The 12,826-nt window shown below is 44.5% G+C and overlaps 1 protein-coding gene across 3 annotated transcripts in view; it reads left to right on the forward strand.

Annotated features, from left to right (window-relative positions):
• si:dkey-28a3.2 (uncharacterized) overlaps positions 1-12,135 on the forward strand; it is a 12,710-nt gene extending 575 nt beyond the window's left edge. Inside the window, exons 1-7 of one of the 3 annotated variants that reach the window (XM_054601267.1) lie at positions 1,540-1,788; positions 3,263-6,702; positions 7,783-8,484; positions 8,642-8,691; positions 8,783-8,844; positions 8,940-9,257; positions 10,032-12,135. In XM_054601267.1, the coding sequence (XP_054457242.1) occupies positions 3,409-6,702; positions 7,783-8,484; positions 8,642-8,691; positions 8,783-8,844; positions 8,940-9,257; positions 10,032-10,048 (4,443 nt within the window). In that variant the 5' untranslated portion in view covers positions 1,540-1,788; positions 3,263-3,408 and the 3' untranslated portion in view covers positions 10,049-12,135. Of the gene's footprint in view, positions 1-1,539; positions 1,789-3,262; positions 6,703-7,782; positions 8,485-8,641; positions 8,692-8,782; positions 8,845-8,939; positions 9,258-10,031 lie in introns of those variants that run through there. The other 2 variants (XM_054601266.1, XM_054601265.1) reach the window with 2 other exon arrangements.
• Positions 12,136-12,826: the final 691 nt, after the last annotated feature.

A 12,826-nucleotide genomic window follows, 5' to 3' on the forward strand; every position in this document is an offset into this window, starting at 1 on the left:
GCGCCTCGGCGCAGGCCTCCAGTAATGTATTTTAAGGCTCTTGCTTGTCTTCAGGGTGGGGAGCCGACTAGGGGCCCCTGGGGCTCCTTAAGGGGCTCCTGGGTAAATTTAAAGAGACAGTAGCAGCGTCGACAATGCACACCCACCCGGGGGTGTGGTGGGGGTGGGGGCAAACCGAGCAGCGGGCGCTAATGCTGATAAGCCGCTAATACTAATGCTGTTGTTCTCACAGAACCATGCGAGCAGGGGGGCGGCTTGGTTCGGCAGAGCAGCGGTTAATAAAACGAGGCGGGTCCGTTGGAAATCAGGGCCCCATGAGCTCAAGCTCATAATATTTTGTGCTGGGGATCCAGGGGGGGTCGGAGGCTCCTTCACTTAAAAAAAAAAAAAAAAAAAACCCTGTGTAGTCATTTCTTAAGCTATATTCAGATAAATTAAAAGAACTGCGTTATTATGCATAGCTGCAACTAACAGCTATCTTCATAATTGATTGGTTTACCCAGTATTTGCTTTAATATTAATATTAATTGACATTTTCAAATTGCTTGCTTTGTCTGAACAATGGACCCCCTCCACACACACACACACACACACACACACACACACACACACACACACACACACACACACACACACACACACACACACACACACTATTCAGTTTGCTACAACGAAAGACCCAAAAAAGAAGCTTTGTTGCAATTTTGCATGAAACATCGTTTAAAAAAAAAAAAAAAAAAGGTTACGCTAATCAAATGTTACTAGTTGTAATATGATTATACTTAAATCAAAAACATCATTACTTTGTCAGGGTGTTCCTCTCTAAACACAGGCCCCTCTACAGCTGATTTATAGTAAAGATAAATGTGTCCAGACAGTACTTGTGTTTATATAAATACATTTGCCAGCTTTAATTTTAAATGTGCTTTTCTGATGTTATTAACTGAAGTTAAAAATATAGTTATGTTGGTCATTGGAGCCCCTCTAACCCATCTAGAAATAAAAAATTAAAAAGATTTATGAAGATATTTAGTTTTTTTTAAACTTATTTTATTCATCAACCTAGGCTACTTCTTGTACAAGCCAACTCCTACCAGTACTACAAGTAATATTTATTCATCAAACGTGCCAATTAATGATGGTTAATTTGATGGTTATTCAAACCCAGGAATCGCACTGTGGCCCTATCTCTGATGGTTTTGCACATGAATTGAGGTCATCTGTAGAAAAAGCCAATCAATCAATGGACCTTTTTCCAGCTGCGCCAAAACTGAAAAAAAAGGCTCTACGTTATTGCGAGCTTTATGTAATCCCTTTGCATCATCATTATATGTCATTTTAATTGGTTATTAAATGTGTGTCCTGTCCCAAAATGTAAGGTTTCACTAAATCTTGAAATGACTAATGAGGTTTGGCCTAATTAGCAGACTGACGTGGTGACTCGTGGACTCACGAGCCTATTAGCTCGTAGCCACAATTTTAGTCAAATAATTTCCCATAAACGTCACTTAATGGTTTTGAAACGGCGGGGGCGTATTGCTGTACTGTCTCTGCGTGTCCACGCCACGCAGTGAACGCACTCACACACGCACACACACTCACACAAATGCACGCAGAGCAGGCATCCAGGTCCCACATCCTGGTACTTTTTCAGCGTTGTCAAGGCAGCCTCAGAGAGCACGGCTGGCTAGGCGGAAAGTAGCTGCAGTGTCCTGGCAACGTATCTGTCCAAAAAAAACGTTCACAAAAACTGTCCCGGAAAGTTAGATGTAACTGAAAAGGTATCGGGTATGCATGTTTTTTTCCTTCCACGCGTTTCCGACAGCAATGCGCGGGCTTTACTCGCTTCTTTTATGGCAGGCAGCAGACTCAGACAGGCGCCCGTCCGTGTGGACAACAGGGGAAGGATCTTGTCCATTGTGCCGCCGAAGAGAGAGACAGCGGGTTAGACTCGATTTACGCCCGAAATGTCGCAATTTACCCCGCAGCGTTTCGGTGTGTGGTGCTCACTGCGCTTTAGCGAGGTCGCCTGGCCGCGTTTTCAATCAAATAGTAGCAGAATAAAGAATAAAAATGGCTCTCGACAGATATAATTTGTGATAGAAGGGGACAGGTTTAAAGGGACAGTGTCACTCCGCTTCCTTCCTGGTTCCTGTAGCTTAACGTGAAGCTACACATTTCTACATTCATGTATTCCGACGTGTTTATGTCACCAAAGATGCTGTTAGATTGCATATTTGATATGCATATGTTAAAATGCGACATTTAAATATTGAGCCAACTATAAGGTGTACTCTGTCTCACGTGGAGATCGTGTTGTGAGAGAGTAGATGGGCTCCTTAGTCCTAGTAGCCTACATATGCATTGTCTTTTGATTGGCATGTAATTCATGTGAACCAGGCTCTCTGGAAATGAGAACACCTGCATGAGCTCAAATGTGTTAGGAAAGAAAGAGTAGAAAGTTACAAAGTGAACTGAGTGTTTTCACAAATGGCTTTAACCAAACAATGTGAAAGCATTGCATTTGAGATGTTTCACATGTGATAAAACCAGAGTGGGCTACATTTTGTGAATTTATCTCACATGATTTGCATGTGACATAAATCGGTGGGTTCATATGCTGTGTCTTACATTTCAATTGTGAAATCATTTGGCGTTATGTTGTGAGTTCATCCCAAACCCATGTGCTTAGGTTTGAATTCATGACTTCTGAAATATTATTCACGTTATTACATGTTAGATTGATACATATTTTACGTGCCAAATCTTTGATAGTCAACTGTGCCTTTTATCTAGTAAATGTTACAAATGTTTGTTTATTTTTGCATTTGAATGGTTTGTTGACATGTGTCAAAAACGGTTCCCTTCACAAGATATCTAATGCGATCCAGTAACACAGCTCTGCCACATATTCTATGTCACAAAGATGATAAAATACGGAGAGGTTCTGTTTATTATTAGTGTTGCTGTTGTACTAGACAGCATTTTATTCAAATGGCAAACAAAATCCTAAGCATTATAATCTTAGTACAGATTTCATGGCTGAGCTATTGTATTGTATTGATTTGATTGTACAGGTACACCTAATAAAGGGGCCACTTGGGGTATTACATCTTCCCAGAGTGTCCTCAGAAGGCCGGGATTTTCTTTTAAAAGTCACATGATATAAAGTGTTGTTGCTACAACCTGATAGAGTCTTGCCTCAGCTCGCCCTACTGTTACCAAGTTTATAACAAAGTAACACTTTCTTTCTGTTCCTCAGGACACCTGCATACCGATGTAATGTCCGAAATTTGGCAGCTGCTCAGCAGAGCCAAGCATCGTGTCGGAGGACACCATGTAAGGACACTACACTGACGGCATGAATTGAATCAGCGCGTCAAGGGAAGAGCCAACCAGCACTGTTGGATGAGAACTGATGGGCCGTCCAAGCTGGCGATGCCAACTGAAAAAGATAAAGGCGGTTCAAAGTCCCACCGCTACCGGCCGGCCTCAGAATACGACGATGCCACCCTCACCCAAAAGAGACAATACTGGAGAACCAAGAAACGAGAGCAGAGGGCCCGACTGACAGAGCGCAGAGGAAAGGGAACACCAGGCGGAAAGCTCCTACATCTGCATACCCCTGCAGTGGGGAATTCTACTTTATCCGGCTCGTTTGCTACTTTCGCTTCTCCTTTGCAGGTTAACGATGACTCATGCAAAACAGTCACCGTCTCTTCTGCATCACAAGTTGGAAATACAGTTGGGTGCAGCACAGTCAAAGCCACTGAAAATCCAAAGGAGAAGTGGCTCCATACAATGAAACTTGACAGGATCATGCCTCAGTTACCAGCGTTGTGTACCATCTCAGCCAAAGCTGCTAGGGGCAACCCGGGCACAGCGAGGGTTGCTGTGAGAGGGGCCGTTACCTCACCCACACCCGGTGGAACCCAGCTGAACACCCGTTCCTCAGTGCCTCCAGTCAGAGTGACCAGAACTATCAATGGCAGCTCCGCTGAAACAACGCCTCAGTCATGTGTGTCTATGCAGGGCGCATCAGTCCCAAAAATACAACATAGGGCACAAGTTGCTTTAGGCATTCGGCCCAAACTCCTACCAACCAATGTGACCACAGGCATGATTCTTGTGTCTTCGCCATGTGTCCCAGTGTCTGTTAAAACAGAGGACAGAACAGCGAACGCAGCACCTCAAAGTGGAACAAAGAGTGCCTTGGTCACCTTGCATAGGGCTAAAGGTGTTAGCAACTCCCATTCTTCCCCGGAGACGGAGGAGGAGAGAGCAGCCAGGCGCAGAGAGCAATGGCGGATCAAAAAGCGAGAGCAGAGGGCAAAGCTGGCAGCTCAGATAACTAAAGCCAGAGAAAGGACGCAGAGCCAGGGGTTGACGTTACAGAGGCAAACAGCACAAAAAACAGGACTTGTGGGAGGCAAGATTCTACAGCATCTTCCATCTCAGTCATTTTTGAGAGGATCAGGCCAGAGGCAGTGTCCTACTCAGGTCAAAACTTCATTTACATCTGCCAAAAGGGACAATGATGAACTGAAAAGTGTGGCAGGAAGTTTAGTTACCGTTAACCTGCAAGCAGATCAGATTAAGGTACAAAATCCACATGGGAATAGGACAACACAGAGAGGCTTCACATGTGGGGCTATTTCTGTTAGAAAGCCAGGGGAGCCGATGAGAAAGTTTCCAAGTTATGTACATCTTTCTAATGTTGCCCGAGGGATAGCACGATGTAAAACACCTAGACAGAGGTTCATCGATGCCCAGAAGAATTTCATGAATCAAAGAAACATAAGATGTAGATCCCCGTTTCTTGCTTCAGTCTTTGGTACCAGAAATATGCCCAAAATTGACCCCAAGGACACGCCTGAGCAGATAATAGCCAAACGGCGAGAGTACTGGCGGATTAAAAAGCGGGAACAGCGAGCTAGGTTGTCGATGGAAGTAAAGTCTCGGTTGAAGGAGAAGGACTCTCTGATGCGAAGGGTGAAACGTTACCAGTCGATCCTGGAGGAGATGAGGAGGGCCAGAGCACTGGCCCAGTCAGCAGGGAGCAGACTCACCCACGCCTCTGAGACCATTGGCGGGTTCATCAAAGAGGATGGGACAGTGACCATTAACATCCCCCTGGTCCCTTCAGATCACAACACAGCAGCACACAACAGTGAAGAAGAGTGTCATGTAGTTCCTAATAACACTCCCATCACAAAACCTCAGCACCAACCTTCTATTCAACTAAGCGGTATAACACCCATTCGTGTAACCCAGCCCCCTACTCCCCTCCGCCCAGCTCACGTGAAAGTCTCTTTTCCTCTTGCTGGACAGTCAGTCAACAATCCTCCAGGACTACTGCCAATCAGTCCATGGACTCAACTTGAAAGCACAACTGTTCCTAATCCACACATGTTAGCAATCCAAACTGTTAGTCAGCTCACACTCACTCATCCTCAGACCCCTCAAAAGGCCGTTTCTGGAGGATCAACAGCGGGGTCCAACCTCGGGGGCTGTGTCATGAAAATGGCCGTCTCAAGTGGTGCTCCATCACTGTCGGCGCTCTCTCTGGATCCAGAGATGACAGAGGAGGAGAGGATGGTAAAGAAGAGGGAGTACTGGAGGATAAAGAAGCGAGAGCAGCGAGCAGCTCGTGCTGCTCGATTGAAGCAAGGCGTCTTACAGGCCAGGGCCTGTGCGACCTTACAGAGGAGGAGGGCCCAGAAGCAAGTAGCAGTCACCAGCGCACCACCAGGCAGAAGTCTTACTAACCATACAGGAAATGCACAATCTCTCCCCAACAACAGTGGGCCGGCTACGCCACATGCAAATGAGATAAAACAAGAGAGTGAGTCTATGCCAGAAGTTGACCTAAATTCTCAACCAGAACAAGCCATCTGTCCAGATTTCAAAGCCTCAAACTCCCCACCACCACCTCTAGGGCCTCATGCGGAGCCGGACCCAGCTCTGAATGCAGACAGCCAAGCTACCACTCTGCTAGCCGTAGCCTCTATGAAGAAACTCCTGGAAGAATCACTGAGCACAGTGACTGAGTGTAGCAGTGAGCAGACGGCTGTAAAAATGGAGTCAACAGAAGAGGCCTCAGAGCAAGAGATGGAAAATGTACCTCAGAATGAGTTGGCTCCTATTGCTGCTGACTTGACATTAGAGTTAAAAAGCTGGCAGCCGGATTGTGATGCCTTGGTACAAGCATGTTCACCAAGCCCTCATCTCTTGGACACACCGCAAAGTAGAGAGACACTTCCACCTCTCCCTACCTCCAGCGAGGTAGTCCTGCCTCCCACCTGCGAGCACTCATCCCAAACCCATTCGAACTTCATAGTAAATCCCTGCACTGAAGCTTCTTCACGCGGAGCCCAGAGGCTTCGCACCAAAAAAGCAGTCCATCAAAGCCCCTGTTCCCCAGAGCCGCCAAAGCTACATCACCTACCAATGGATCAACCACAACCACAGCCGCAACACTGTGAACAACAGTGTCAGGCACCGGAAGAATGCCAAAACAGCGACTCCCGATCAGAACAAGGATATCTCAGTGTGGTGACCGAGCGCAGCGGTCTGTTCAGCCTGCAGCAGAAGAGGGAGTACTGGAAGCTGATGAAGAGGCAGCAAAGGGCCAGGTTAAGGGCCAGGCAGAAAGACAGACACGGAGAATGCAGCAGTCGCCTTTTCCAGAGAAACATTCAGGTGATGTGACACATGTGAATAATGATCATTTAGTACCATCCACAACATGTAGATGCTCAAACATTGTGTTGTAGTGTTACAAATAGCCAATATTGTAACAAGTAGCTAATATTGAACTTAGACAAAGTGAAGTAGGGCGGGGGGGGCCACAATACTGAGGTTAAATTGCCAAATTTGAGTTTTTCAACATTTAATTTTTGATAAGGGTGATTTCAGTATAACATTTTCAGCACATTTAAACAGTATCGTGTTCATAGGTCCGATTTTCTTTTTTCCCAAAAAGGAAACCGGGAAATATCCGCATTCTTGTCAGTCACCTAGCAACAGTGATCTCAACCCTTTAACCACTGGAACACAAAACATTGAGAACTTGTTAATACAATGACGAGTCACAATTTCCATTTGACAGCAGCAAATGACTTTAACAATGGGCCACAGCTGAGACTCCTAGGATGTTTTATTGTTGTTGAAAGCTAACAATGTGCCAATCGGCCTTTATTAAAATGACACGGTAATCAATTGCAAACTTTACAGTAGTTACTAACCTTATAAGTCAGGCAATGGATTGTTTTTTAGCTGTGAGAAACAATTGTTTTATAGAAATTAGTGGAAGAGCGTTTAACGGCAATTTTGTCAAACTATGAATTGATATGAGCATGAACATTAAGTTCAGCCATGGTCACTGGAAAGTCTGTGCGTGACACCCCTTTATAAATGCGCTTCAGTTACCACCATCTCTCTGAATAGCTGATGGACCCTGATTATACTGAATTCACAGCATCCGGCGCTGCTGAAGATCCCAGTGGCTGCCTTGAGGCTTGTTGGTAAGCGTGCAAGGTTTGCAGACATGGCCAGTGCCCTCTCCAGCTGAAACCTGAGTCATTACACCACAAACCTCTGTCTGGCATTTGACACTTGAACAGCAAAAATAGAGAGGAGCGTGACAGAGAGGGGCCTAGTTAAAGCTAGGGGCAAACACATATGTGCATGTTTCAGAAATATTATTGTGTGTTGAATTGTGCTTTCCTGTCAAACACTGAGATAAATCATTTATTTTGTGTTTGTATTGTTGTCTTTCAGGCTCCAGGTCTGGTTATGAACACTGTTAAGGGTGTAAGACCTCCAGGAAAACCAGCCCTCAAGTCCAGGCCATCCATAGCTCCTCTAACCGCAGTGACACGTATCCCCTCTGTCCTGCTCGTTAGCCCCACAACATGCACCGCTGACCAGTCACCTGACACACTCCAGGTCAAGTTGCCCGTCACCAGTGTCTCCTGTTCATCCACAAGTGGCCAGAACCACGTGAACATCGGACCTTCACAGAACGCGTCCGACTGTCAGGGAGCTCACGAGAATCCGCAACAAGCCATGCCAGGTTCACGAAAGTGGGTGTCCAGAAGCACAGACCTGGACCCGGCCCCCTCGCTCCCTACTCTGAAGCCCCCAGACAACCCACTGACCAGCATCAACCTGCAACCCATTGAACCCCCTCTAACTCCAAATTCCACCGTCAGTCCAATAAAAATCCCTTGTTCTCCGCTTCGGAGTCCGACACGGATAATACATACTCCCACCAAGCCGTCATCTATAACCTCCATGGTTCCACCAAAGCCCGTCCCAGGGGAGTCTGAGGAGGACTTTCTGAGGAGGAAGAGGGAGTACTGGAGGATAAAAAAGAAGGAACAGAGAGCCAGAAAGGCCATTCGGGACAAGGGAATCTCCCCAAGGAGAGCCTCCAACAACTTGAGGCCCATCCTGCCTGCCCAGGATCCACAAACACAGGTATATATAAAACTATCTGTCTTATTATTATGATGATATTAAATGATGAAGAACAGACATTTCAGGTCACAAATCATGTACGTTTTGATTTAAGCATAAGGGCTCAGACATTTTTTCTCAAACCTCCACCTTTTTTCTCTTTGACTTATCCCTGAAGGATTCTGGTCCGTGGGTGAGCTCCTCTGAGGAGTCAGAACATCTAATGAGGTGGGAAATTTGTATTCCTGACATCCAATTGGTTTTGCTGCATGCTTGATGTGCTATAATAATGACTGTAACTACTGCTCTCTTTTTACAGCAATTCAGAGGACACCGACCCAGGATCGTATTCATTCTCAAGTTTCACAGCACCAGTCGAAGGTGAAGCATCAGCTGTGTCACTTTGAGCAGCCCAAATTGTGAAAATAGAGAAATTGGCAAAAAAACGTTTTTCTCTTTCTATTCCGTCTATTCAGATGAAACCGAGCTTCTGTTCGCTGACTATGAGAATAATAACGGCGAGGAAGGTCCCGTCTCAGACGCCGTGTGGAGGAACCACTACCTCATGGACTACGACCCGCTCAACCAGCTGCTGGTGTGCATGGTGTGTGGGGAGCTGCAGTACTCCCACAGCCTGGAGGGAGTGAGGGCCCACATCGACGAGGCCCACCCGGACACCCTGGCCCTGGAGCCCGGGGAGCAACGGCAAATACTGGAGGCCTGGGACGAGCAGGTGTCCCAGAGGGAGCGCTTCTTCACCAGCCAGCTCCAGCAGCACAGCGGGGCCCTGACAGGTACAGTATGACTGCAGACAGAACGCATGTACATTGTTAGAATTAAAAAAACTCTTCTTGGTGCCTGGGAGAACCGTTTATAAAGTTTCCACCTGGATCTAGAACCATCTGTAAAAGGTTCCACCCAGAACCCCCTATGAGAGGTTTTATAGAGAACCCTTCTACAGTATAATGATTCCACCCAGAATCCTCTCTGGGAGTTCTATCCATAACTTTTCTACTTTCTAAGAGTTTTATCCCACACACCCATGGGGGTACCACCGAGAACCCTTTTGCATTTCAAGCTTTCAATCTAAACCCCACCCAGGTTGTTCCATCAAGAAGGTTATCTAGAATTCCCAGAGGAAGTTCTGCTTATTGTCCTTTATACTATATAAGGATTACATCTAGATCTAACCTAGGAGGTTCTACCGGGCCGGATTGCAATTGAGCCAGAACACAACTTCAACCAGCGTGACTAGAAGAAAAGCGCAAACGACTTGGAGCACTTGTTTCTATTTTTAGAACAAAAAAACAATCTCCATGGTATCACGTATTTTCCAGAGTCACGTACCGCACTTGTGATTGGGACAAAACATAGTTTGGAGACCAGACCGCTCATCACAGATTCCTCCTGAAGGAAGATCTTGTAGCGTGTGACCCACAACGACTCCCAGACTCCAGGTTACAAGACAGCAAGTTGTGTACTGTGAACTCAGCTTTAGTCTGTAGAGCAGAATCAACAGCATGCCGTTGTGTTTTTCATTTGCCAAACCTTTGGGACTTGTTTTGCAGAAGCACACAGGAACTGAGGAGCAGAGGAGAGGACTGCATGAGACGACAGAGGACCACTGACCAGGAGAGAAAACCCACACTTTGTCTTATTTATTTTAATTGTATCAATATGTTTACCTTCATAGAGAGTCACCTTGAACGCTGTATTGGGAACATTCACTCCAACAAGCAGCTTTACCTCATTTCCTACCAGGGTTGTAATGTGGGTTTATGACAGTCAGTACGGACATTTTTTTACATCGAAGCTATGACGACTGAGATTTTTTTGATATTTTAAATATTTAAAGAACTGCAGCCTACTGGGAAATACAGTCTTTGTACCATGGTAGGCTCAAAGCACCCTGGACCTATGAACATGCAGAGAAAAAACTATATTGAAATAATTTTATATTACTGCTCTACTTTCTAAAATCTTCAATTTTTCCTTTTAAGTTAGGCCATTTTAAACCTCGACAACTATAAGCAGTGTTTCAGTGTTAGTGACTCCACATTTACTATCTACCCAGACTAGATCAAATGTTGTTCATTGCTGAACTTATGATTACATAGACTGTGCCACTCCGTTCAACTCCTCTTCCTCACTACACTACTAACAGTAGGATGAACAGTGCTACTGTTCAGTGCAGTTTGGAAATAGTTAAAGCAAACATTTGAACGTTCTGGGAGGACAATAGACAAGATCATGCAAATAAAACCTGCTGCTGGAAAACAGGTAAAAAATTTAAGATTTTTATTTATTTTAACCAAATCACAGAGTTAAAGCCTGGTCACTTTTGGAAGTCTTTTGGAAATATTGGCTAAACCATCGTAAAACAGTAACACAAGTAGAGAAGGGTCCTACAGTGGGCAAAATGACAGTACACAGCAGAATTCATCTAAAGGTTGCTAACATTAGCCATTATAGGCTACTGGGCAAACCTGACCAAGTAGAACTGCATAGCAAAACTTGTGAGTGTACTGAAATTGAGCAAAAGTGTGTTGTATTGCTTATGAGTCTAGCTTTTATTTTCTAATAGGAGGATTCTGTTATACTTTCGTTTTAAAAGTTACACTGTCTGTCTTTAAAAACAGATCCATAAAGCGCCATGAACTTCTGAAGCCAGAGAGACCCAACTTACTTTATACAGAATGGAGAACTGACGTAAACATTGTTGAATAAATCAACTAACTGATACAATGGGTAATAAAGAAATGAAAATGTGTCAGAAGAACATCAGTGCTGAACCACACTCACACCTTAATATCTAATAGTTATAATATGTTACACAGTCAATTTGGATTATAGCTGTAAGAAAATAAACTGTGTGACTGACACACACACAGTTCTACTAATTCTGTTTTGTATAAAGTTTATTTTCTGCTCCAGTGGCAGGCATGCGTTCAGGTCCAAGGCTGTTCTCAACCCTCGCTAGTTAATGGATTGTTGCATGGGTGTCCAGAACTGCTCTACAAGATTTTGTATGCGATACAAACAACCATGCTGTTCTTCAAACTCCCAAACTTTTATGTGTTCCTCCATTACAACCTTTTGTATAAACCTTTTTTACAACTTTCTCAAATGTGTAAAAACCTCCTGCATTTCATATCAACTTCACCATGTGACATCAAACATCTAGCCAACCCTCTGCACTGTAAATACACAAAATACTAAGACGTGGTTGTGAGAGGTATGAGACTGGCTGGTTTCACAATATTTGGAGCAAGGGTATTAATTATTTATTGAACCTCGTATATAATGATAATTGATGATGCATTATTCATATCTGTAGAGAGTTCCATGTTAAAAAAAAGTTTCTCATTTGTGAGTATTGAGAGTCCAAGGCTTTCCTGCATGAGTAGTAAAAGGATGAACAGTTGTGTATCAGTTATGATATACATTCCCACGTGTTTGTACCATTTCCATTCAGAGTAAAAAGCTGAGATGATGTTCTGTTTGAGCACAACGCTGTATAGAAGCCTGCCTGTACAGCTGCAACACAGTGTAAATAGCTGGAAGCGACCAAGCTATTTACCTTCTGAGAATGTAGTTCTGACTTGATGACTTGTTTACCAGTTCAAAGGGAATGATTCAATGCCTTTTCAGTAATAAACCTTTTCTACCTTTGGGCTTATATCTTTTTAAATATTTTGTTCACACATCTATTTTACCTCAGATAAATGTTCCATTATGGCTGAATAAACCTGTTGGGGGGGCTCTACTATCATTCAAGATCAATGCTTAACCTTAACCATGCCAGGTCAATGCCTAACCTTAACCATGCCAGGTCAATACTTAACCTTAACCATGCCAGGTCAATGCTTAACCTTAACCATGCCAGGTCAATACTTAACCTTAACCATGCCAGGTCAATGCTTAACCTTAACCATGCCAGGTCAATGCTTAACCTTAACCATGCCAGGTCAATGCCTTAACCTTAACCATGCCGGGTCAATGCCAGGTCAATGTCTAACCTTAACCATGCCAGGTCAATGCTTAACCATGCCAGGTCAATACTTAACCTTAACCATGCCAGGTCAATGCTTAACCTTAACCATGCCAGGTCAATGCCTAACCTTAACCATGCCAGGTCAATGCTTAACCTTAACCATGCAGGTCAGGTCAATGCCAGGTAACCTTAATCATGCCAGGTCTTAATCATTCAAGGTCAATGCCTAACCTTAACCATGCCAGGTCAATGCTTAACCTTAACCATGCCAGGTCAATGCCTAACCTTAACCATGCCAGGTCAATGCCTAACCTTTCCCATGCTAGGTCAATACTTAACCTTGGCCATGCCAGGTCAATGCTTAACCTT

Source organism: Anoplopoma fimbria, chromosome 7 (genome assembly GCF_027596085.1).
Source record: "Anoplopoma fimbria isolate UVic2021 breed Golden Eagle Sablefish chromosome 7, Afim_UVic_2022, whole genome shotgun sequence".
Taxonomy (NCBI): domain Eukaryota; kingdom Metazoa; phylum Chordata; class Actinopteri; order Perciformes; family Anoplopomatidae; genus Anoplopoma; species Anoplopoma fimbria.